Source organism: Ailuropoda melanoleuca, chromosome 1, assembly GCF_002007445.2.
Source record: "Ailuropoda melanoleuca isolate Jingjing chromosome 1, ASM200744v2, whole genome shotgun sequence".
NCBI lineage: Eukaryota > Metazoa > Chordata > Mammalia > Carnivora > Ursidae > Ailuropoda > Ailuropoda melanoleuca.
Genome location: NC_048218.1, coordinates 202,086,263 through 202,113,174, shown reverse-complemented (window position 1 = coordinate 202,113,174; position 26,912 = coordinate 202,086,263). Strand labels below are relative to the sequence as shown.

Here is a 26,912-nt window from a genome sequence, read left to right as displayed (position 1 = left end):
AAACATCTGTAAAAATTAAAGGGCAGAAAGTGATATCTATGTCCTATTGTCTCTTACTGAGCACGAGGCCTATCTTCTCTTGTAAAGGAAAAAGAAGCTTCAAGAGGGATTGAAGACACCCTCTACAATCTTCCCCTTTAACTTAGTAAGAGGAATTGAAAAAGCTACAAAAAGGAAATACAGTCTGTCTTAGGTGATTCTGTGTGTCTTGAGCATGTGCCACATAGGATCACTTGCAGTGTGGCGGTCACTGGCTGAATGTGAAAAGATCCAAAGAGGAAAGTGTGACTGTGTGTGTGTTTCTGAATGCCTGCTTTTTAATCATTTGTTTGCCATTTGTGAGGTACTGCTCTAAGCTGCTTATATTGAAATGTTTTGTTTTTTTCTCTTTGAAGCTCTTTTAAGAGCCTGTGCTGATGGAGGTGCCAACCGCTTATATGATACCATGGAAGGAGAGAGGGAAAGGTATGCTTTCTTTCAGTCCGCTTCCAAAATGCCACTAATTCTGCTCTCCAGGTTGTTCTCTTCTCTCCTTAATGAATGATGACTGTTAATGTTACTTCAAAATTAACAGAAAACACATCAGTGATAGAGCTGCTCAACCATGTTGTATTATTTCTTAGTTTTGAGTGTATCTCTTAGAAGAACTAGGCCAATCCTACTCTTTTTTTAAAAACCTCTTATTCTAGTCAGTTAGAGAAAGACAATTATCATATGGTTTCACTTGTATGTGGAATATAAGAAATAGAGTAGATGATCATAGGGGAAGGGAGGAAAACTGGGAAGAAATCAGAGAGGGAGACAAACCACGAGAGACTCTTAACTCTAGGAAACAAACTGAGGGTTGATGGAGGGGAGGTGGGTGGGGGAATGGGGTAACTGGGTGATGGGCGTTAAGGAGGGCACGTGATGTGATGAGCGCTGGGTGTTATACTTAACTGAAGAATTACTGAACATCCGAAACTAATGATGGACATATGTGAGCTAATTGAATGAAAATAAACTTTTTGTGGAAAAAAAAACCAACCCTCATTCTACTACTTCAAAAGTCTTATTAAATAGCATTATCAACTACTGATATCTGTGAGGACCTTGAACATTAACTAAAATAAAGCTGTTTAAATGAATAAAAACCGACCTCATATGAACAAATGATACATGCTGTGGTAGATGTGAGATTTTTGTAGTAGTGTTAAGTAAAGCTAAGTAAAATTTAACTTAGTTACTTCTGAGTTATGCACACACATATATTTTAGGAGATAAATAACTTTTAATGATTTGTTATCTTTGCTGTCTGGTTTTCCTGATCTTTACATGGTGAGCTATTTTTAGGTAAGAGAATACATTTGATGAAAACAAATTTAAATCCAGCTCATTGCCAACATGTTTATAGTTCAACCTCTTGGCAAACATAAGAATTTATAGTCTAGATGTAAGTAGACTAGCTGTGAAATTTAGTTCCACTTCTATCATATGTGTTATTAAATGTACTGAAATGTTTATAGTTTGAGAAATCACCTCCTTGCTGCAAAAAATAAAATAAAAATATTATGATTCAACATACCACAGGTGTGAGTTAAATATATGTAGTTTGAAATGATGTAAAATACATCTTTATGGCATCAGAATTTTTAACTTCAACCTTCTAATGTTGGAGCTGCTCTTTGAAAGCAGCCGGTTGCTTACAGGAGGAGAGCACGTTTCCTTCGCAATTGGGAATGCTGATGTCTAGGGACTGGATGAATTATCAAAGAATATGGCAATAGTGACAGCCTAGGAAACTATTTAAATTCTTAACATTTATGGTTCTTTATTTTTTAACTTTATGGATTCCTCTGTCTGTATTCTCTAAGACCGGACATGGACAATGGGTGAAAAATACTCTAACCGGTGCCTGGACTGGTTCGTTCAGGGAAGGGCATGATGCTCAGGAGGCCAAGATCATGAACTGGGTACTGTGTTTCGTGCCTGTAGCTGGCTTGCTGGCAAGGAATCTAGTACTGAGTACAATTTCTCTAGTGTTAGGTGTAGCTCGTGAACATAATTATGTGAACCAGTGCTGTGAATGGGTATTAACACAGTGCTTCCGGCTCTGTTGTGACCATAAGAACCATCTAAAATGCTTGAGGAAAAAGATCGAGATTTATATACTGATTACTCTTATTGGATCGGGCTGGACACTAATAAGAAAGAGAACACACAACACTTTTATTCACATTAGAAAGCAAAACAGATTACGAGGTTTATGGAATGAGTACCATTAATTTTGCTCAGATTTCAAAATAACATTTCTAATATTCTTAACACATTTACAAGTAATCTTATGGAAGTCTTCCAGAAGATTTATGTGGTTTATCTGAGAATCATTTAACCATATATGAAGATGTTCAGTAAGAAAATGTACTTTCCGTTGCTTTTCTCATTATAATAATGTGTTTGCAGTGATTCATACTCTGTTACTTAGGGACATGTCTGGCCTGGGTAAAGTGTCTAATAGGGAGATGAGTAAACTCACTGCCTCATGTGGGAGTTAAATCCTTAAAGTAAATCTCATTAAATACAAGCCCTAACCAGTTAACGCTAATTGGATATAGGTGACTAAACATGATTCCTCTTAGTTGCATTTTTAACAAAGAAGCCACACAAAGAAAAAGGAAAAAGAACTATGAGCTTTAAAAAGCGAAGTATGGTTTGTTCTGTTTGTTCAACTGCTTGGCTTGTTCGTATTTGTTTCTTTATTTAATGTCCCTATCTACAATGTAATAACTTATAATTATGCAATAAAAGACTGTGTAGAGAATCATCTCCCACTGAAGACATTTGGAATAGAAGGAAGGAAGCCTGGTGTAGACAGGAAGACAGGAGCAAGAGGAGGCAGAGGGCTTATGGAGGGTAGAGCTGAGGCCAACACCACAGCGACTTTAACGTCGATCTTACACCATCTTCATAAATGTCCATCTTTGTTTCAACTCTGAAAGTGGCCTCTATTTGTCAGGGCTTTTTTTTTTTTTTTTAAATAAAGAACTCCTAAGTGTTTTTTATTGCTGTGAAAATAATACATGTTGATTTGAACATATGTTAGTTGAGAGAAACAAAGAAGAAAAAAGAAAATCTGTTATTTCTCCTGAAGTTGTGAAGAGTTACATCAAGTCTACCTATTGGTTCTACTCTTTGGAACAATAGAAAATGTGACTAATTTTTCTTGTTCAGGTGAATATAAGCTCCCTGGTGCCTACAAAATTGTGTGGGAATATTAGATACTCTACAAATATTTGTTAATAAATGAGTATTTTATTACAGCTACTCTGTTCTCTCTTCCCATAAGGTTTTGAGTGACTTTGACCCTCACATTTTGGATAAACAGATGACCTCTGCTCTGAGGACTGACAGGATTTGATTTGGGGGTACGCTCAGTCTGAACGTCAGACTGGGGCAGGTTGAAGACCCAGTCAGGGAAATGTAGGATGGGCACCGCCAATGACATTTGGGTCTCCGCTTTGGTTATGGATTTGAGATTAAAGAGGAAGAGGTTTTAGGAAGACTGTGACTCCCATATTCTTTTTCTTTTTTTTTTTTAGTCGAGAAAAAAAAAATCTAACTTCATTTATTTGGCCACCCAGTTTCTCCAACGTTATTTTTTAAATCATCTGAACTATCTCTACTGATTTCTGATTCCAACATAATATGTAGATTAGTATATTTTATTTTTTATTACTGAAATACAGTTGACACACAATATTAGTTTCAGGTGTGCAACATAGTGATTCCACAACTCTATTCCCGTACACTTAATTGACTGTTTTCCTAACCCCAGATGTCTGTTTTTAGAAATGTGGGGTACTGTGGTGGGGTATTAGATATATTGGCCAGTACCCCTAATTTTTCAGCTTCAACCTGATACTGACTAAAGTTGCATGTCTGTATTTTGGTTCTAGTGTGTGATTAAAAACTCCTATGGTAGCCTCATAACATCTGCTTCCTGACTTCTTGAAAATAGGTAAAACCCACCATTGGTCTGAACCAGAATGGTAAAGCACAGCCTTGTAGTCAGAATAGTCACAGGATGTAGAGAGGAAAAACAAAAAACAAGTGAAGCAGGGTAAGGTTTTCTAGGAGATTTTATGGAGCAGATTTTGTTTCTTGCCCATCATCGCTATGCATTGGAGGACTCTTTGTTTTTCTTCTCCTCCTCCTCCTCCTCTGTTCCCTCCTATCACCATGTCCACATCTTCATCGGGTGCTGCTATCTGACCCGATACATGTTAGAGTAATTCTGCCTATCTCTGGTCTTTATGAAATGGAATCATAATATACTGAATTTTTACTAGATGGACTTTTTTGGGGATATAGAATCGATATCTCTCTGAACCTGAAAAATGGATTAAGAAACATTGCTATAGGTTATAAGAGAATTATGGTCATGCTAATTATTAATCTATATCCCCAACACAGCACACGCATGTGTTGACTAGCAGGGAGGAGGGAAGGTTCTGTTTTGTCTCCTGGATAAAATCTAAACTCATTACCTTGAGTATCAGGGTTTGTCTTTTACTTACCATTTTAGCCAAGCTGTTTCCTCCGTTTTCTCCCTTGGCTTCTCTCCTCACCGCCTGGGCTTCAGAAGAAACTTCAGATAGTTTATTAGTATGTATAAACCAAAGTGCCTTGTATCTGGAAAGATCATGCCCATTTTGTCTGATCACGTATAGAATTCGTCCCACTTATTTCCAGAATGTCTTATATTTACATTGTGTCCTATTACTATCTTAATGAGTCTTTTATCATGAAACGTATATTCTTGCCTTTGAATTCATTGGTATTTTGAGAGTAACATGAGTATCAGTGCTATATGTGAGTGTTTTTTAATTGTGATTTTAAAGGATGCAGACTCTGAAACTCACCTGCATAACAGTCTGAGGAATAGCTGTGAATTTTTGTATCATTAGTGTACAGGGACTTGAAATGGGGGGAGGGTGTTGTTTTTTGGTTAGTTTTCTCAGAATAATTGATGAATACCGCATCCTGAATGGGAAGTCCCACAGATGATCATATAAACATTACTCTAATTTAGCTCAGATATTTAAGAGTTGCTTTCTGTTGAATTTAAAAGATTAGAATCCAGTAAAAATTCCCTGAAATCACACAGATGACCATTCATGTAAACAGGTGTTAACAATGAGGGATGAAGGGGAACTTGTGCTCAAATAGAAAAGAAGGATTCATTTCCAGTTTCTTATTCTGATCAGACCATTAATTTTCTCACAGTTTGAATTTCAGACTTCCTAGCTTTATAAATTCTTGCAGCTTTCTTATGAGCAGATCAATACTGCTTTTCAGAGTAATCCAATAGGAATCAGAATGACTGCTGTGGCTCTAAAATTCACCGTGCCCTAGCTAAGCCAACTTCAGACTATGATTTAAATAACTGAATAATGTGGGATTCTAGCTGTTACAGATCAGCCTCTAAAGCCATTGTCATTATGACCAAACCAGGCACCTGGTAGCCAGTATCCGACACACTTTTAGGAACCAGTGATCTGTCTGTCTCCATATGAATAACTTTAAAGTTTGTCCTCTCTGTCCGTTCACTGTAGAGAGAAGGAATTCCATGTTGGGAACCGTGTAGTGAGAAGGCATGCAGAGACTCTTCAGTTAGGGCAGGATCCAAAATCTAATTCTGCGACTTCATTATTATGAGACTTTGGCAAGTAATTTCTCTTCCTTGGGCTATGATTTCTCCATTTGTGACATTTCAGGGAGAGAGCAGGATCTTCTGGAGTATTCAGAAAAATCTTGATGAAGAAGTGTATTACTTGAGCTGGTCACACAAGAGTTGGATAAGCCAAGAGGGTAGAGGGGGGCCCCTCAAAGCTACGATATGATGAATTACAGGATAGTTATATGTGTATGATCTAGTTTCAGACAACAGCTGTAAATATTCTCTCATAGCTAGTACTTTGCACGTGGTAACTGTACTACTTCCTAGAAAGGTTTTAAGCTCTTTGCATATTGTGGTTGGAATGAAAGAATATAGTGTTTAGTTTCTCTGGTTCTTTTTTTGGTTTTGGTCATCTTTGTTCAGGTATAATTTCATATGATAAAATTCATCCATTTTAAGCATTTAATTCAGTAAGTTTTGCAGTAGTATACAGGCATATCCTCTAGCAATCAAGAATAGAACATGCCCATCATCCTGAAAAGTTCCTTCCTAACCCTTTGCATCCAGTCCCCAACTCCTATAGTCTGGCTCCTGAAACCCTCTAGAATGTCCGATAAATGGAGTCATTCAGCTTGTTGTTTTATGTATGTGACTTTTTTCACTTACCAAATGCTTCTGAGATTGATCTATGTGATTGTGTCTATCAGTAGTTTGTCCCTTTTCACTGTTGAGTGGTGTTCTATTATGTGGGTACACCACAATCTTGTTTGTTCATTGAATGCAGTTGATAGACCTGATTCTTAAGAATTATCCTTTTCGTTGGAATCTCTTATCACTTCTTTCAAGTGATCCTTTGGGGGGGAATGTTCTTTTAGTCAGGGCCAAACATAATTTTCAAAGTTGTCACTTCCACCCTAGCAGTTAGATAAATAGTAGTAGAGATTCATATGTAATGCTTATATTCTACTGTATCTTAGTGAAAATCTTGCGAAAGCTTGCTCAGTACTGCTAGTTTTTTTTAATGGAGTAAGACATAAATACAAAATTGTTATGGAATAAATTGGTGTCAAGGATCTGAGTGGATATTGTGATCTCAATAACCTCTAATATATATGACAACTGATTTCAGTCGACCTGTGACTAATTTTCTCAATGATCAGGATTTATTTTAACTAATGTTTACACATTTCATGGCATAGTTAAAAAAACTATACTTTCAGTATTCTTGAACATATTTAGAAAGGAAACAAGTGTGTACTTGCTTCAGGAAATCCAAAGATCATTGGTTTACCTTGATTTCTTCTAAGCCTAGCCTTAAGAATTTTAGTCACTTCTACAGTTTTCTATTAAAAAGTATTTATGCAATCAAATTACTAAGCTCTGTAAGCATGTCAACATTATTGGGTCTTTTAATTAAAATGATGGAAGGTAAAAATGATTAGCACATTTAAAAGAAAATTTGTAATAGGAGTCTTGTTATTAAAGAACCCTACACAATAAACTGTAAGGGCATGTTTATCTTGAATTATTGATTGAATTAGTTTTGTAATATATTTTAGTCTTGGTTATCAAATGCTATAAATCAGAAATCTCAAAGTTATCCATGCATAGCTCTGGATCATTTTGTGGGGGTTGGGGGCAGAATGTGTATGCAAAGATGCTATGTTTGTCAGATCATGCGTGAAGTCAGAATAAATTTTCAGAGCGAAATCATTTTAAGCAGCTGCAGGAAGTCAGTTTACAACTAAATTTAATCAGAGGCATTGTTCTTTATGGCTATTCTATTTCATAAAGTATGTTCCTGACAAAACCCTTTTCCTTTCCTGCACTGTGGATGGAGTCTTCAGAAATAAATTACCCTCAGATGATTTTTCAGAGAAACCTGGATCATCTGTCAAAAGTTTTGAGTAACACATGGCTCTTTTAATTTTGCTTTTTGAAAAGAAGTAAACTTTTGAATAGTTTTTGCACTTGTTAATATAATTTAAGAGCTCAAGTTTTTCAAGTTTTTTGGCTCATTTTCAGTATATTATTAGATTGCTGAGTTGTTAGTATTTGAGAATAGTCACATAATATGTGTGTATACATATGTTGCTTATTAAAAAGTTGTAGAATGGTCCCTGTCTGATTATTCGTACTCAAGTATGTACACATACATGCATGCTTTCACACATACACCTAGATACTTCTTTGGAGTTTAATCATTATTAAAATTTTGGTTTTGTATTATCAGACCAAGAGTAAGCAGAAGAATTCCAACAAGACAGCATGCATTTTTTGTTGACACATCATTATAAGACATGAAACTTGAGTTGATGGTGGGATTGCGCCCAAGCCAGCTGTGGCCTTACTATTAATAAGGGTTGGAAAAATGACAGCTGGAATTCAGTTAAAGCAAGGGCTAGTTAATCAATTTTGTGGTAATATACCCAAATGTCACTTACACCAAGATAAGCTCTGGACTTTCACTTACAGTCCAGGGTTAGCGATCTAAGTAGTGTTTGAGACTGTATTCTTGAAGACTTCAATTTTGCCTCTAGCCAGAGAGTTCAAGAATATGCTGAAAAGTCTCAGTAAGCTACTTAAAATACAACAGAAAACATTTTGCCACCCTACAATTTGGAGAGTGTAAGTCAACATTTTAAATGCTGGCTCGCTCGCTCTCTCTCTGTCAAATAAATAAATAAAATCTTTAAAACAATAACAAAAACCCTCCTTTTTTTTTTTAAACAATCCTCTTTTAAAATTCATTTATGGGGGCGCCTGGGTGGCACAGCGGTTAAGCGTCTGCCTTCGGCTCAGGGCGTGATCCGCGTTATGGGATCGAGCCCCACATCAGGCTCCTCTACTGTGAGCCTGCTTCTTCCTTTCCCACTCCCCTGCTTGTGTTCCCTCTCTCGCTGGCTGTCTCTATCTCTGTCGAATAAATAAAAAATTAAAAAAAAAAAAAAACCAAATAAAATCTTTAAAAAAAAAATTCATTTATGACATCCTTCTTTCTTCTTTCTTTCAAGTAATATAATCCCTTCAAAACTCTGCTCATGTGTTATATTTCCCCAGAAGTCTTTGCTGGTAACAGTTTCTGTAGACCTAAGTCAGGTATAAATTAAAATTTTCTAAGCAATCCTTGACTACCATCCCTATGTTGAAATTGTCTATAGGTGTTTCTACTTAATTAGACAAAATTCCTTGTTCTTGTTTTATTTATCTTGGGAAATAACTCTAGCATGCAGGACCAAATTTGACAAAAAATGATAAATATTTTTAATTAAGCAGTTTTACTCGTTTTAGATAGTTTTCTCTGAAAATAATTATAATTTCCTCACAAGCCAATAGATGACGAATCCTGAATGAACTAGGTAAGGGTATTTGGTGGCTAGATTTCTTGCTTTAACAGGTTATGGTCAGTGTCCTTCTGGGATGTTCTCTTACCCACTGCTTTCCTTAACATTTATCACAACACATTGGAATCACCTCTTTGCGTGTTCCTGCCAGCCTAACACCCAGTGAAAGCATTGCATTGTCTCTGGCTTTTTCACGCTTTCATCCCCAGTACGTAGGTCATTATATGCTAAATAGTTAGACATGTTCTTCCATAAAAATGTAATGTATTCTACTTTCATGGATTAAGTATGAAAGCATATTTTGATACCCGGTAAAGTAATTCTTTTTTTTTTTTTTAAAGATTTTATTTATTTATTTGATAGAGATAGAGACAGCCAGCGAGAGAGGGAACACAAGCAGGGGGAGTGGGAGAGGAAGAAGCAGGCTCACAGCAGAGGAGCCTGATGTGGGGCTTCGATCCCATAACGCCGGGATCACACCCTGAGCCGAAGGCAGACGCTTAACCGCTGTGCCACCCAGGCGCCCCCCGGTAAAGTAATTCTTATTTACTTTTATTTAAGAGAAGAATCAGAGACTGATAGTAAAAGCTCTCCTGTTAACATTGTTAGAACTTCTTATTTATTTATTTATTTTTGTATCAGTGGGGTTTCCTGGTTTAAAGAAAAGAAAAACTCCAACCTATGTAAACAACAGCAACAAAATCAATTAAAAATATTATAAGTAACAGTAAGTGGGAAGACTGGAATGTTGGGCTTGGGAAGAAATATGCCAGAAGCTGGAAACCAAATTCACAATGCATTTATGTTACAAGTGAGGGCTTATACTCCACCCTACGTGAGCCAGGCACTGGGTGCTGCTGCTGAATTCCCAGTGGTTTATCTTTTCTTGTGTAAGAGTATGTAATTGACCAAGCTGAGGTGGTTAGGGGAAAATCTGGCTATGCCCTTGTTTGTGGGGGTGGCGTGAGTAAATATGTGATTCCTGTTTCTTTCTGGAGTGATCTGTGCCTAGTATCAAGATTGACACCATGTTAGCTTCTATAACATGGGAGGGACAGCCAAATGAAAGTACAGATACAAACAAAATCTCCACAAATGCCCACGTACAACACCTTCTCTCTGGCCGCCCGTGCTGTCACCTTGTCCGAGGATCAGCTAATGGTCTTCAGGAATCCCCTTTCATACTTCCCCTGCCGTGTACACCTCTCTAACTTAAAACTTACTGTGGTATAAAATGCCCCTAGGTATGAGATTTTTTTTTCCTGTCACTCTCTTAATGACGGTGAAAAGGAAGTCAATGTTAATAACTATTATATGTGTAAATGATAAAAATACCTCATGTATTTTGGGAAATTTAATAACATTCCTCACAAATTTTTAGAAAAGGGTATAGTGGGGCGCCTGGGTGGCTCAGTCGGTTAAGTGTCCATCTCCTGATTTTGGCTGCTCAGGTTATGATCTCAGGGTCGTGAGATGAAGCCCTGCATGGGGCTCGACATTGAACATGGAGTTTGCTTGGGATTCTCTCTCTCCCTCTGACCCTGTCCCCCACCCCTACTTGCGCATATGTACCCCCTCAAAAAAAATAAAGGTAGAAAAGCTTGCTTTTAATCATATTCTCGTTTCTCTGAGTTAATGTTATCAAAAATATTTTTCTAAGTATATTCTTTAAAATCCCACTCTTAAGATTCATGATTTTTCTGCTAGGCTTGTGATATTTTTAGATCTCTTTTGCTTTTAAAAATATCTTCCTCTCAGTGAACTATTACAAGACAAATTTACATCACACAACAAGGTTTTCTTTACTTGATCTGAATCTTTGTGACAGAATTTTTTTTTCTAATATGTACTATGTAAAAGGGTTTCATTGCTTAAAAGCACAAACTTTGCTTTAAGAATACAGTAATACAAATTATTACAAAATGCCCTTGATTTTTCTTTTTAAGAGGAAATTTGCCCAGATTTAGTTCTTACTAAAAAAAATTAGAAGTTTATAGATGGAAAAAAATGTTTTGCGACTTGAAGCATAGTACTTAAAAAGGCAGCTGAAGCTAGAAGTTTAGAATGCAGTTTTCTTTCTACTGCTCTCATCATGTTTTTTACTTCTTGCAAAAATCACTTATTTATCACTAGCGGCCTCTAGTGTGTATTCAATTTTTTCCTGCTAGGCTGTACATTAGTAGGTTATTAGTAACTAGAGAGCAGTTCCATGTGTTACGAGCAAGAAAAACAACTATAGTTTCTGTCATCTTACCATTATATCAGTCAGTGAAAAGAACATTTTCGCATAGGACTGTGGTCTTATGATCCCTATTACCAGTAATAGGGCTTTCATGGTGAATTTCCTCAGTGTGGCAGCTGTTCACCAACATGTCCTTCTGATGTGGTGAGATATGGTTGATGGTCATGAATAGCACTGATGCGTTCTGACGCTTTAATACAATGGAGTCGAGTTCGGGTATAGGTGGCAATGGTTAACGAAACCAATGGTTTTAGCCAAATCATGCATAGCAAAAGTCCAAATCAAACTGTACTTATTTGTTCAACTTTCATACTGTATACAGGCAATTTTAATGAAATCATAATTACAAATAATAGCAATAGAAAATCATTTCACTTAAATGAACCAAATCTTTAGTATTTAGTATTTACCTTTTGATTATTGATTTAACTTTATATATTCCTTTTTTTAAATTATTTTTTTGAGAAAGAGAGAGTGCATGTGAGTGGGGGTGGAATAGAGGGAGAGGGAGACAGAATCTTAAGGCTCAATCTCATGACCCCTATATCATGACCTAGGCCGAGATCAAGTCAGACGCTTAACGGACTGAGCAACCCAGGCACCCCTATATATTCCTTTCTCTTAAAATTACATCGTTTCTTACCCTCACCCACCCTCCTACTATAGAAGTGATAACAGATTCATCATAATGAACTTGGGGAATATAGGAAGATACAAAGAAAAAATAAAAACTTGAAATCACCTAGGTTCTCAGTATTGATATTTTTACATATCTTTTTCAATTTCCTATTTTTGTAAGCATGTTTCTCTCTTGTTGAGTGTATGTGTGCACATGTAATAAAATAGGGATTTTTGTGCATATATTGTTTTACATCACACCTGTTCTTTAACATTGTATTATGAACATATTATGTCATTAAATAGAAATTTTATGTTACATTCTTTATTAGTCTTCATATATCAGAAACGTATGTTCTTAATTTTTTTATAACATTGGTAAGTAAAACTTAGGTGAGTTTTAAAGTAAAGCTTTGTATGAGTTCTTGACACTTAAAGTAGATTCTTGGAAATTAAGATATGAGGTTGAAAGTTGTGAGTTTAAAAAATATTTTCTCCCATTTTTCAGCGTTTTTTTTTTTTTCACTTTCTTGATAGTATCTTTTGAATCACGAAAGTTTTAAATTCTGATGAAGTCTGATTTACCTCTTTCTTTTGTAGTTCATGATTCTGGTGTCATTTACGAGATTCTTTGCCCAATCCAGGATCATGAGGTTTTTATCTCTATGTTTTCTTCAAAAGTTTTATAGGTTTTGCTCTTATATTTAGGTCTTTCAGCCATTTTCATTTTTTTGTGTGTAGTGGGAAATTAGGCTATAACTTCGTTCTTCTGTGTATAACTATCCAGTTATTCCAGCCATTTGATGACAGGTATCTTGTTGAGACCACGATTCTTGCCCTACTGAATGGTCTTGGTATCCTTGTCAAAAATCAGTTGACCATAGATGTATGAGTTTCTTCTGTACATTATGATTTCTATTCCAGTGATCTGTATGTCTCTAGTCTGGTGCCATTACCACACCATCTTGATTACCATGCTTTTTAGTAAGTTTTGAAGTTGAGAAGTAAGAGTTCCTTCTACCTCATTTTTTAAATTAATTTGCCTATTCTGGGTTCTTTACAATTAATTCCATATGAATTTTAAAATCAGTTTGTCAATTTCTACAAAAAGCAGATTCTGATACAGATTGTATCAAATTTGCTGATGAATTAAATCTGCTGATGAGAACTGCCTTACAATGTCAGGTTTCAAAAAAAAGTACAAAAGAAGTTTAATACTTCTTTTGGACAGATTGCTAGAAAGACACAAAATAATGAAACTGAGTAAGAACTAGGCAATCTGAATAGACCTTGTGGCAATGGAAAGATTGAATTGGTAATTTGGAAGAAACAAAAAAACAAAACTACTTCAAAGGAAAGCCCAGGTCCAGATGGCTGCACCATTGATTTCTACAAAACCTTCAAAGAATAATTAATCCCAGTTCTTCAAAGTCTTTGGAAAACATAGAAGAGGGAATTCTTCCCAACTCATTTTCTAAGTCTCATGTTCCCTTGATACCAGAACTAGACCAATGAGAATATAAGAAAACAGTAGATCCATATATTTTTTGAATATGGTTGCAGAAATCCTCAACAAAATACTAGGAAACTGAATCCAACAACTTATAGAAAGGATTATCCACCATGACCAAGTGTGATTTGTCTGAGGCATGAAAAGGTGGTTCAACTTCTGAAAGTCAATTAATGTAATACATCATTTCAACAGAATAAAAAGCAAAAATTACATGATGATCTCAATAGACATAAAAAAATATTTGACAAAATCCACCACCCTTGATGATAAAACACACAACAAACTAAGAGTAAAAGGGATTTTCTTCAAACTAACAAAGGGGATCTACAAAAACCCCAGAATTAATATCATATTGAACAGTGAAAGACTGGATGGTTACCCTCTAAGATTAAGAGCAAGGAAAGAATAATCTGCCTTTGTACTTCTGTTCAACATTGTTCTGTAGTTCCTACTAATGGCAGTTAGACTAGAAAAAAAAAAAGTCATCTAGATAGCAAAAAAAGTAAAGCTGTCTCTATTTGCAGATAATATGATCTTATTTATATTGAAAATCCTAAGTATACTACTAAAACAATTATTAGAACTAATAAACAAGTTCAAGGTTTCAGGAAACAAGATCAATGTATAAAAACCAATTATATCTTTATACACTGGGAGTGACCAATTTGAAGATGAAATTATGAAAACAATGACGTTCATGATAGCATCAAAAGAATAAAATAGGAATATATTCCGTTCTTTTGAATTACTTGTTTTATCAATTTCTAAGAGAGGATTGTTGAAAATGATAATGGATTTGTCTTTTTTTTCTATTTTTGATTATCTTGGGGCTCTATTGTATACTGATTGGTAAATTGTTTTCATTAAATTATTCTTTTATCATTATGAAATTGCCCCTTCTTTATATTTACCAATATTCCTTGTTCTGATGTCCACCTTGTCTTATAATAATGTATCTGCTCTGCTTTCTTTTTATGAATATTTGCGTAGTGTATTTCTTGCCATGCTTTTACCTAGTTTTTTATAGACAGGATATCTTTTTCATTTAATGTTAAATCTAGGTCTTTCAGTTGGAGTATTTGGCCCATGTACATTTAATGTATTTATCAGTATGATTACGTTTAAATCTACTACATTTAAATCTACATTTTGCTACTTTTTCCATTCTTTTTTCTTCCTTTTCTTTCTTTTTTTTTTTTTTTTAAGATCTTTCAACCATTTTTTACTTAGTGCAAAATGTGGGGCTTGACTCACCACCCTGAGATCACGACCTGAGCTGAGATCAAGAGTCAGACACCCAACTGACTGAGCCACAAAGTTGCTCCCCTCTTCCTTCTTTTGTATCATTTTTTCTTATGATTCCATTTTATGTCCACCATTGGATTATTAGCTGTACCTTTGTGTGGTTAATCTGCTGTTAATTCTCCAGTGTATTTTTCATTTCTGATAATGTATTTTTTATTTCTAAATGTTCCCTGTAGTTATTGTATATCTTCCATTTCTTGCTTCTTGTGTTCATGCTTGCTTTTACCTTCTTGAGTGTATGGAACAGGTTTGTAATAGTTGTTTTAATATCCTTGTCTGTTAGTACCAGCCTCTTTTTTTTTTTCCTATGTATTTTATTTTTATTTTAATTTTTTTTTATTATATTATGTTAGTCACCATACAGTACCAGCCTCTTTGTCTTTTCTTTGTCTGGTTATGGTTTTCTTCTTTGCCTGCCTGGTAATTTTTGATTGAAGGCTGTACGTTTTTAATTTGAAGTTGTTACTAGATTTGTTATATTCCTCTAACAGTGTTGACTTTTGTTCTGAGACATGGTTCAATAACTTATGGGTGAGTTTGGTACTTTTGAAACTTTATTTTAAACTTTCTTAAAAAAGTAAATAAACTTTCTTGTGGTAGGTCTAACTTTTATTCTGGGACTAATTTAGTCTTACTTTTAATGTGAGACTCTATTTAATGACCTGTTTATTACTATGTCTCTGTACTCTTGATGACAGGAACATGGATTCTACCCAGCCGTATTTTATTTTTAGGAATTGTTGTGACCATTGCTTTCTGGTGGTCCTCCCCCCACCCTGGACTTCTCATTTGTGTATAGATAAGCATGTGTCCAAACTCTCAAGAAACTCTTTTCTGCAGCTTTCTAGAGGTCTCTTTCTCCCTGTAGTTCCATTTTCTCAGATACTCTTTTCTATATTTCCTAGCTTTTCATATTCCCTTAAAGTTGGTCCCCCCTTTTGAGGAGACCATATGTCTCTGAGTTTCCTATCACTAGAAAACTGGCTAGAACTGGCTCCAGGAAGAAAGCTGAGAGAATAATAGGGCTCATCTCAATTGTTTCAGTAAACACTGTCCTGAACTTCCTGTTTTCTACTGTCTGGACACCATTGTTTCACATACTTTGTCTGGCTTTCTAACTGGTTGCAGTGGCTACAGGTCAATTCGCATAGCATAGATGGAAAGAGCAGTCCATCTATTTTAATTTCTTACCCACAGAATTTGCACTGTTGATATTGAGTTAGGACACTCGGTCACAGAATTGAATATTGTTTTGTTTGCCCACTACCTAGAATAAAATATGCTTTCAGCAACCTCATATGATTTTATAATTGTGCCTCTCCTTACCACTTCTCTATTCATTAAAACAAATCACAAGCTTGAAAAGTTTAACTAGAGCTTACCTAGGGATTGATAGCTTATGGTGTTGAGTAACTTTGCACTGTACTCACACTGCTCTTTGATTACCATGCAGCCCTTGTTGGACATACAAGTAGGACAATATTTCACATAAGGGCCAAGATTTTGGAAGAAGTGGAATTGCATCTTGTGAGGGAAGTATAGCAAGAAAATTTCCCTATGTCAGGCAAGGTTATCTTCAATTCAGAAAGGAGGAGGAGGAGGAGGGGAGAACATTTTGAATCTGTGTGACATATGTGTATGTTACTTCATATCTCTCAGACTTTGCTTTCTACCATAAAATTAGGATGATAAAAACCTTATAGAATGGTTATGAAAATTAAATAAAATTTTACTGATTAATATAAAATGCATGAATGAAATATAGAGACTGGCATAATGGAAGTATTCAAAAATATTTCCTATAAGTTTTCATCTAGGGTAGGAGCCTTCAGATCTTTCTCTTTTTTGTACCTTTTTTCTTTTTCTCTAATTCAAGTTTTTTTTTTTTTTGCAAAGTTATGTTTTCCCTCTATCATTTCTCTCCTCACTGTAGCCTTAATTTTTATTTTAACTATGTGTTAGGCCTTAATTTTTATTTTAACTGTGTTTATTTATTTCCCTTATTATTATTTTTGCTTATTTTTGTTTAATCTCGGTGTTTTAGTCATCTCTTTTAGTTTTACTTTTGTTATTTTAAAATCTTCAAAAAAAAAAAAAATCCCATCCTCTGAGATAGTGTCAACAGCTTCATCCATTCACTACCATTTTTACTTCATGCTTATACAAAAATGTATGAATAGGTTTACAGGTATTTTTGTTTTTATTTTATTGTTTTAAAGCCCTGTTAATTCCAAAACTTATAGGATGCAGCAAAAGCTATATTAAAAGAGAAGTTAATAGTAATAAACATCTATATTTTTAAAAGATCTCAAGCAACCTAACATTACAGTTCAGAGAACTAGAAAAAAAAAAACTTAATCCCAAAGTTAATATAAGGAAAGAAATAAAGATTAGAGCAGAAAGAAATGAAATAGAGAAAAAGATAGAAAAATCAATGGGGCGCCTGGGTGGATCAGTTGTTAAGCATCTGCCTTCCACTCAGGTCATGATCCCAGGGTCCTGGGATTGGGCCCCGCATCAGGCTCCCCACTCGGCAGGAAGCCTGCTTCTCCCTCTCCCACTCCCCCTGCTTGTGTTCCTTCTCTAGCTGTCTCTTTCTCTGTCAAATAAATGAATAAAATCTTTAAAAAAAAGAAAAATCAATGAAAGTAAGAGTTGGTTTTTTGAAAAGATAAACCAAATTGAAAATCCTTACCCGGACTAACCAAGAAAAAAAGAAGTCTCAAATAAAATCATAAATGAAGGAGACATTATAACCCGTGTCACAGAAATAAAAAAGATCATAAGGGACTATTAGGAGCAATTATGTGCCACCAAATTGGACAACCCAAAGGAAATAGATAAATTCCTAGAAACATACAATAAAGCATACCAAGACTGCGTCAAGAAGAAATAGAAAACCTTGGGTGCCCATGTGGTTCAGTCCATTAGGCGGCTGCCTTTGGCTCAGGTCATGATCCCGGGGTGCTGGGATCGAGCCCCACCTTGGGTTCTCTGCTCAGTGGGAGCCTGCTTCTCCCTCTCCCCACCACTCCCCCTGATTATACTCTCTCTCTCTCTCAAATAAATAAATTATTTTTCTTTTTTTATTATATGTTAATCACCATACAGTACATTATTAGCTTTTAAGGTAGTGTCCCATGATTCATTGTTTGCATATAACACCCAGTGCTCCATGCAATAGTGCCCTCTTTAATACTCTTCACTGGGCTAGCCCATTCCGCCACCCTTCTCCCCTGTAAAACCCTCAGTTTGTTTCCCGGAGTCCACAGTCTCTCATGATTCATCTGCCACTCTGTTTTCCCCCCTTCATTTTTCCCTCCTTCTCCTAACGATCTCCCTGTTATTCCTTATATTCCACAAATAAGTGAAACCACATGACAATTGTCTTTTTCTGCTTGACTTATTTCACTTAACATAATCTCCTCCAGTTCCATCCATGTTGATACAAATGTTGGGTAATCATTCTTTCTGATGGCTGAGTAATATTCCATTGTATATATGGACCACATCTTCTTTATCCATTCGTCTCTTGAAGGGCATCTTGGCTCCTTCCACAGTTTGGCTACTGTGGACAATGCTGCTACGAACATTGGGGTGCATATGGCCCTTCTTTTCACTATATCTGTATCTTTGGGGTAAATACCTAGTAGTACGATTGCTGGGTCATAGGGTAGCTCAATTTTTAACTTTTTGAGGAAGCTCTGCACTGTTTTCCAAAGTGGCTGTACCAACTTGCATTCCCACCAACAGTGTAAGAGAGGATTCCCCTTTCTCCACATCTTCTCCAACATTTGTTGTTTCTTGTCTTGTCAATTTTTGCTGTTCTAACTGGTGTAAGGCAGTATCTCAATGTGGTTTTGATCTGAATTTCCCTGATGGTTAATGATGTTGAACATTTTTTCATGTGTGTGTTAGCCATTCCTGTGTCTTCATTGGAAAAGTGTCTGTTCATATCTTCTGCCCATTTTTTAATTTGATTATTTGTTTCTTGGATGTTGAGTTTGAGAAGTTCTTTATAGATCTTGGATACCAGCCCTTTATTTGTAGTGTCATTTGCAAATATCTTCTCCTATTCCATGGATTGCCTCTTTGTTTTGTTGACTGTTTCCTTTGCTGTGCAGAGGCTTTTTATCTTGATGAAGTCCCAAAAGCTCATTTGCTTTGGTTTCACTTGCCTTTGGAGATGCGTCGTGAAAGAAGTTGCTGTGGCTGTTGTCGAAGAGGTTACTGCCTATGTTCTCCTCTCTGATTTTGATGGGTTCCTGTTTCACATCGAGGTCTTTCATCCATTTAGAGTTTATCTTTGTATGGTATGAGAGAATGGTCGAGTTTCATTCTTCTGTATATAGCTGTCCAATTTTCCCCGCACCATTTATTAAAGAGACTGTCTTTTTTCCATTGGATGTTTTTTCCTGCTTTGTCAAAGATTAGTTGACCATAGAGTTGAGGGTCCATTTCTGGAGTCTGTATTCTGTTCCATTGATCTGTGTGTCTGTTTTTGTGCCAGTTACAATGCTATCTTGGTGATCACAGCTTTGAAACTGGAACTCAATCACAAGAAAAAATTTGGAAGAAACTCAAACACTTGGAAGCTAAGGACCATCCTGCTTAAGAATGTTTGGGTAAACCAGGAAACTAAAGAAGAACTTAAACAATCTGTGGAAACCAATGAGGATGAAAACACATTGGTCCAAAACCTATGGGATACTGCAAAGGCGGTCCTAAGGAGGAAATGCATAGCCATCCAAGCCTCACTCAAAAGAATAGAAAAATCTAAAAATACAGTCCCTAAACTCACACCTTAAACAGCTAGAGATGGAACAAAAGAACAGGCCTAAGCCACGCATGAAAAGACAACTGATTAGAGCAGAGATCAGTGAATTAGAAACCAGAAATACAGTAGAGCAGAACAACAAAACTAGAAGCTGGTTCTTTGAAAGAATTAATAAGATTGATAAACCACTGGCCAGACTTATCCAAAGAAAAGAGGAAGGACCCAAATTAAAATGAAAGGGGAGAGATCACGACTAACACGAAGGAAATAGAAACAATCATTAGAAACTATTATCAACAAGTATATGCCAATAAATTAAGCAACCTGGAAGAAATGGATGCCTTCCTGGAAACCTATGAACTACCAAGACTGAAACAGGAAGAGATTGACAACTTAAATAGGCCAATATGCAGTAACGAGATTGAAGCAGTGATTAAATAAAATCTTAAAAAAAAAAAAGATATAGAAAGCCTGAACGGATCACTAACAAATAAGATTGAATCAGTAATCAAAAACCTTCCAATAGGAAAAGACCAGAAAAGATGATATCACAGGTGAATTTTTCTAAGTTTCTAAGGAAAAATTAATCCATTCCTTCTCTAACTCTCCCAGAAAATAGAAGGAATGCTTCCATTTTTTTTCTTCCTTTTTTTTTTTAATTAAGTCAGCATTACCCTGATATAAAGCCAGAGATCCCAAAAGAAAACTATGGAACAATATCCCTGATGAGCACGTATGCAAAAATCCTCAACAAAATAGCAAACCAAATTCAAGAGCACATTAAAAGAATCAGATACCATGACCAAGTGGCATCTATCCTTGCTATGCAAGGATGAGTCAACATATCATCAACATGATACACCATAATAACAGAATGAAGGATAAAAATCACATATGCATCTCAATAGATGCATCAAAAGCATTTGACAAAATTCAGCACCCTTTTGTGATTAAAAACTCAAATTACCTCAACACAATAAAGTCCATATATGGAAAGCCAACAGCTAACACCATACTCAGTGGTGAAAAGCTGAAAACTTTTCCTCTAATATCTGAAAGAAGACAGGGATTCTCAGTCTCATTACTAGTATTCAGCATAGTACTAGATATCCTAGCCAAAGCAATTATGCAAGAAAAAGAAATAAAAGTCTTCCAAATCATAAAGGAAGTAGTAAAATTAGCTCTCTTTGCAGATGGCATGATCTTATATCTCTAAAGCCCTAATGACTACACACACATACATGCACAATAAAAACAAAAAAATCTGTTGAAACAAATGAATTCAGCAAATTATAGTATACAAAATCAATACACAAAAATCAGCTGCATTTCTACACACAACAAAGTATCTGAAAAGGAAATTAGGAAAACCATTTCACTTACAAAGTTGTCAAAAAGGAATAAAATACTTAGGAATAAACTTAACCAAGGAAGAGAAAGACTAGTACAGTGAGAACTATAAAACGCTGATGATCTTATATTAACAGTTCTTATAAAAGTTAATACTAAAGCAGGAGTTAAATTTTGGAGGTGATGGGTATGTTTATGACATAGACTGTGGTCATAGTTCTATGGGTGTGTCTTTATCTCTAAGTTTATCAAGTTGTATACAGTAATTATGTGCAGCTTGTATGTAAAAACTTTTTTTTAATTGCAAACAAGGTGAGAGCATATACATTTCTCTAGAACTTACTTTTTTTTTTTTTTAAAGATTTTTTATTTATTTATTTGACAGAGACAGCCAGCAAGAGAGGGAACACAGCAGGGGGAGTGGGAGACGAAGAAGCAGGCTCCCAGCGGAGGAGCCTGATATGGGGCTCGATCCCAAGACTCTGGGATCATACCCTGAGCTGAATGCAGACGCTTAATGACTGCCACCCAGGCGCCCCATAGAACTTACTTTTTTTTTTTTTTTTTAACTCAATTACATGGAGTAGACATTCCCTCTGGGATAGTTGTCAACTCTAGGATGAAGTCAACTCATCTTAAAGCTGCCTATTTCCCTATTAGGGGACATTATATTTTATTTAACCTCTGATTATTAAGCATTTAGTTTTGGGGCGCCTGGGTGGCACAGTAGTTAAGCGTCTGCCTTCGGCTCAGGGCGTGATCCCGGCGTTCTGGGATCGAGCCCCACGTCGGGCTCCTCCGCTAGGAGCCTGCTTCTTCCTCTCACACTCCCCCTGCTGTGTTCCCTCTCTCACTGGCTGTCTCTCTGTCAAATAAACAAAATCTTTAAAAAAAAATTAAACATTTAGTTTTTTCTCCTTGTTGTTATTGTACAGATATCCTATGTACTGTCCTTTGAAGCATAGATTCTCAAGTGGGATTGCTGGTCTGTTAGCTGTATTCCATTCACGATCCCAGTGTTCTGTGAGTGTACTTGTTTTTCTTCTGGCTAGCAGCACTTGCTCCTAATTTTTGACAAGTTCTTGTGTCAGTATCCTACTCTAGCTTTAATATTTATTTCTTTGACAAGTAATTACTTACCTACCATATTTTCATGTACTTAGTGCCTTTTGTATTTCTCGTGTGACTTTTCCTTGTGTGGTTTGAATAGCCTTTGACAATTTTTTCTATTGGAGTTGTTTCCTTTACCAATTTGGAGTACTATTTGTATATGAGGGATAACAGTCTTTATGCATGATATATTTTGCATGTATAAAAATATTATAATTTGACCTTATACTTTTTTATAAGCACATTGTTAACATTTTTATACAACCTAATAGGATTTTTTTTGTCATTGTATGTTTTCTCTTTCCTCAGAACGTCTCTTTTATCCACAATTACGCAAATATTTAACTATCTTTTGACACCTTTATTACGTTTAGAGATGTATTTATGAAGACAGTTGAACTAATGATTTCTATATATACAGTCATTTTTCCTTATTATATTTTGGATCACCTTCTTTTTGCCCCCCTCCTCTTATTTAAGTTATGCAGTTTTGCAGAGAATGTTAGTTCAAATCTTTGAATGATTAATTCCTCCTTTCTTTGGACAGAGTACCATTTTTTGCCTTGTATCTGTAGCCATACTCTTTCAGCAGTGTTCTCAGATGCATATTCCTTTAATCAAATCCCATCTCTCCTTTGGCAAGCAGCACAAATCATCCTTTTCTGCTTCGGTGTTACTTTTCTAAAACATACAGGTTGACCAAATTAACGCTGATTAATGACACCTGCAGGAGAGTCGTGTGGTTGTGTAGAGAACTTTCTCCACGACAAGGTCTGGCTCTATTTCGTAAATGTACATACGTGGGAGGCTGTAGGCATAGCTGTCCAAGAACAGAGATTGGGCTGCCTGGGTTTGAATTTTGGCTCTAGCTCTTATTAGCCTTATAACGTCAGGCACATTACTTAGCTTCTCTGGTAATAACTTTTATTTTAGCCAATGGGCTTTAAATCGTGCTTACTGTGTGCCAGGCATTTTCTAAGTGCTTTACATGGATTAACTCTTAATCTTCACAACCACTCTAAATTATCTTCATTTTACATGTGAAGAAGTGAGTCTCTGGAAAATTCAATAATTTGGACAAGCTAAGAAGTAGTGGGCAAAGAATAATAAGTTTGTAATAAGTGCTTCTTTCCTCCTGCTTCTTTTTCACTCTTGTCTTCCCCTGCCTTCCCTCTCCTGTCTTTTCTCTTCCCCTTTTACTATTTTCCCATCTTCTCCTCTCTCCCCATTTCCTCCCCTCCCCTTCACTAGTCTTCCCTTCTCCCTCTTTTTCCTACCATCTATCCCATTCTGCCCCATCCTCTTCTCATTTCCTCTTGCCGCCCACCCACTCCTCTACCTTTTTACTTCATTGTATTATTATCAGCCTTTGTGTACTTGGTGCTTACACATCATGTTTAGGCATATTTTCTAAATATATCAGTTTCCCTCTTGATTATTACATGCTATAGATCTTTAGCTCACTAATTAGTTTTTGAACTCTTTATTTTGTCATTAGTGAGTGTCAGGTATAGTAAGAGTTAAATGTAAAAATCAAAAGAGTCCACACCATTTATTGAGCATTTGGAACACCTTTTAGTACCAACCAATCAGTGCCAGTAGATTGAGGATACCAAGATGAGGTGTACTGGTCTGATCGATGCCAACAGTGAACGGAAGTATGGTCAGTGGAGACAGAATTCCGTAGACCCTTGGTCACCTGCTATAAGCAATCAGTCCCCAAAGAGATGCGAAAATAATCTTCCTGTGTAAACTCTTTTTATCATAACATCATACCTCTATATCTGTGAAGTGTCATCCCCAGTAAGTACCTCTTCAGAATGCCCAAGTACCATGGCAACCGGTGCCTCAGAAATGTGAGATGGGCTTTTAATTGCTCTGTCCAAAAGCACATTTCAGGAAGTTTCAAACACTACTGTATTATATGACAAAAAGTTATAATTATTGTAGTCAACTCAGCCTGCATATCAGGTGTATTTTTGGCATGAGCCTTCTTAGAAATAAGCATCCTTGTTCATTTTATATCATGTTCATTTTTAAAGCACGTATGTTATATTGGAGAAAATTATATTAAAAAGTTAATCGAAGTTATCTTTTATCAATATGTTTGTTTTCCTGTTAATATTTTATATGAAAATATAAGTAAATTTCTAGGATTGCTTTCCTTCATGATTCACAGTATGCGATAAAAGAGACCTAATTCTGTTTAAAATTATATATCCTAAGGGGACAGACACTAGTTGCCTGTTTGTATCAGTTTTTATTTTTCATTTTTATTTATTGTCAAAATCAATATATTTGGAAATGGGCAAATTGATTCTAGATATCTGAGGGACTAAAATTTGTAGAGCCGTATAAAGTCAGTTTTATGAGGAAGTTGGATGATTCAGTACTGCACAGAACCAGAGTCCTTAGTTTAAATGGCTGCTTTACATGGTGAAGTAGATTGGATACTTGGCCACACATACAAAATTCACTTGACTTCTTGGACCTTGGTTCCTCACAAAGGATAATGAGGATATTGGAGGAACGATTCCTTTTCCCCCTTCCAACAATGCCTCATCCTTGCTGCCTGCTCTAAGTAATCCCATAGACTGGGTGGCTTGTAAACAAGTACTTATTACTTGTAGTTGAGGAGGCTGGGAAGTCCACGATCAAGGGTCAGTGTATGATAAGATCTACTCCCTGCTTCATAGATGCCTGTCTTCTCACTGTGTCCTCATATAGTGAAAGGGACAGGAGAGCTGGGGTTTCTTTTACATGGGCACTGATCCCAATCACGAGGACACCCTCCTTCTGCCTCAGTCACCTCCAAAAGACCTCACCACCAAATAACATCATGTTAGGAGTTAAGATTTCAACATATGCATTTTAGGAGTACACAAACATTCAGACCCTAGCAAGCAATAATAATATTCTGAGATCTGTATGAGTTTTGTTCTGTGGGTGGTTGAATGTTTGAGGGAGATATTTTAAAGAAACTTCAAAAATCCATGAATTTTTGCAACAGGAAAAACAACGAGGAAAGACCTAATAGTCTATTTTTAGTTCTCATTTGGATAGAGTAAAAAGTATTTACTTAAATAGGTATAAAATGAAATTAGAAATAATGGCTGTGTGGCCAGGGAGGTTTTGAGGAGAAAAGTTTACAGGAAGATACTGAAACCAGGCAAGTGATTTAAAAACTTAGGTACTTCCCAATTCTGCATTATTCTGAAATAAACTGCTGTCTTTTGTACATGGTTGATATTCAGTGAATGTTAACCATTTTATTAATTAACAAACATTTCAGTAGGTTACCGTCATTGGTTAGCAAACCAATGATGAAATCTAAGCACTTTATATGGTACAGATCATTGTGGTAGAACTCCTTACCACTTGTCCTACGGACATACAGCTCAAAGAAGAGTTGATCTAACACAGATTAGCTAGTGAGGTTAGACCTAAGAAGTAATATTTCCAATTAAGTTAAAAACTTGAAAAAAAATTGCATGAAAGAACAGAGTTAGTATTGGATTTTTCATGTTCATCTTTATTAATTTTATCCTGAGTGCACATATAAGTTGTTCTGAGTCTGGTTTCTTAATAACCTCAGTCCCCACTGCTCTAGTTCTTACCCTTTGGCCCTGCAGTGACAGCCAGGTCCGTTGTCCTGTGCTTGTAGCTGCACCCTGCATAAGTGAAAGAAGAGGAAATACGATTTTTCCCCCTAAATTTAAGTGGGTTGTGGCAGCTTCTGCCCTCTTGCAAAAGTCTCTGTGGAAATTCTATGACCCTGAATCCTAACCCCAACCCATTGGTGTATCAGTAGAATCTCTCTAGGAGCCTGATAACCACTGTGTCTTGGCTTTTATGACCTAGAGATGTCCCCAAGTTCTGGGGCTTCCACTCTTTTGACATAGAATACTCAGCGAATTAAAGCTCTAGTCTCCTTTTAACTAGGAATCTAGTCTTTTATGTAGCAACTTGTCCCTCTTAAGAAGACATATTGAAGTTTTATTATTCTTTTGAATCAGAACAATTAACTAGATAAATGCCTGCAAATCTAATTCTCATGGGGTGTGAAAAGCAGAATATTTCTCGAGGATGAAGGTAAACATTCCCTTCTTTACATAATAATATTTTTCAGAGGCTCCAGAGGCTAACACTTTTTGTAGGAGCACTGAGAAATCCAAGGAAGTTTTGTTTTTCCACACTTAGGTGTTTTAAGTGGGAAGAAATTCTGCCAGGTCATGCAGGTGTTTTATGTAAAAGTAAAGGAGGGCTTATGTACATAGAGGAAGATAGACTTTCTGGAAAAGTTCTAAAAAAATATAAATGGTGGGGGAAGAGAAATAAGAAAATTATGATGTAATTATAAACATTGATTTTGGGGAGTTCTCTCCCTCTACCTGGTAACTGTGACTTGTGTAGTATTTAAAACCTGTCTAGAAACCTCCTGTTTCTAGAAGTGTGTTAACAGGGCATTTGGAAAATGTTTTTGAACTGACTCCTGCTCTGCAGAGAATGCCTAATCATCCTTCTCATCTGTTCAAATTTGTTGAAGTTCTGAACTTATGTGAGGGCACAATAATGTAAAGTTTTGTATGTATGTAGAAAGTAATATAGAAAGATTATGTGTCTTGGTGTTAGGGTTTTTTAACTGGGAGGTTTTTATTTTATTTTTTAAAAAAGATTTTATTTATTTATTTGAAAGAGAGTGAGACTGAATGAGAGAGAAAGAATGAGCAGGGGGGAGGGGCAGAGGGAGAAGTAGACTCCTTGCAGAGCAGGGAGCCTGATGCGGGCTCCATCCCAGGGCCCTGAGATCATGACCTGAGCTGAAGGCAGATGCTTAACCGACTGAGCCACCCAGGCACCCCTGGACTGGGAGTTTTTTAAACCAATAATTTTCTTTAATCTTTATTTTTTAAAGCGGGATAAACATTGACTGATAGTGTGACTAAGTTGATGAATTAGTTGAGTATGTGGAGTTACTCTTTTTTTTTTTTTTT

The 26,912-nt window shown here is 36.1% G+C and overlaps 1 protein-coding gene across 12 annotated transcripts in view; it reads left to right on the top strand.

Annotated features, from left to right (window-relative positions):
- Positions 1-26,912, top strand: part of TPK1 (thiamin pyrophosphokinase 1) — a 341,792-nt gene that overhangs the window by 128,279 nt on the left and 186,601 nt on the right. For 9 of the 12 annotated variants that reach the window (XR_004619106.1, XM_034638916.1, XM_011228209.3 and 6 more), the window contains one exon: positions 396-465. The exons of the other annotated variants lie outside the window; for them this stretch is intronic. Coding sequence is in view for 8 of the 9 variants with exons in the window: in XM_034638916.1 (XP_034494807.1) it covers positions 396-465 (70 nt within the window). In the remaining variant the exon portion in view is untranslated. The remainder of the gene's footprint in view (positions 1-395; positions 466-26,912) is intronic. 12 annotated transcript variants of the gene reach the window in all.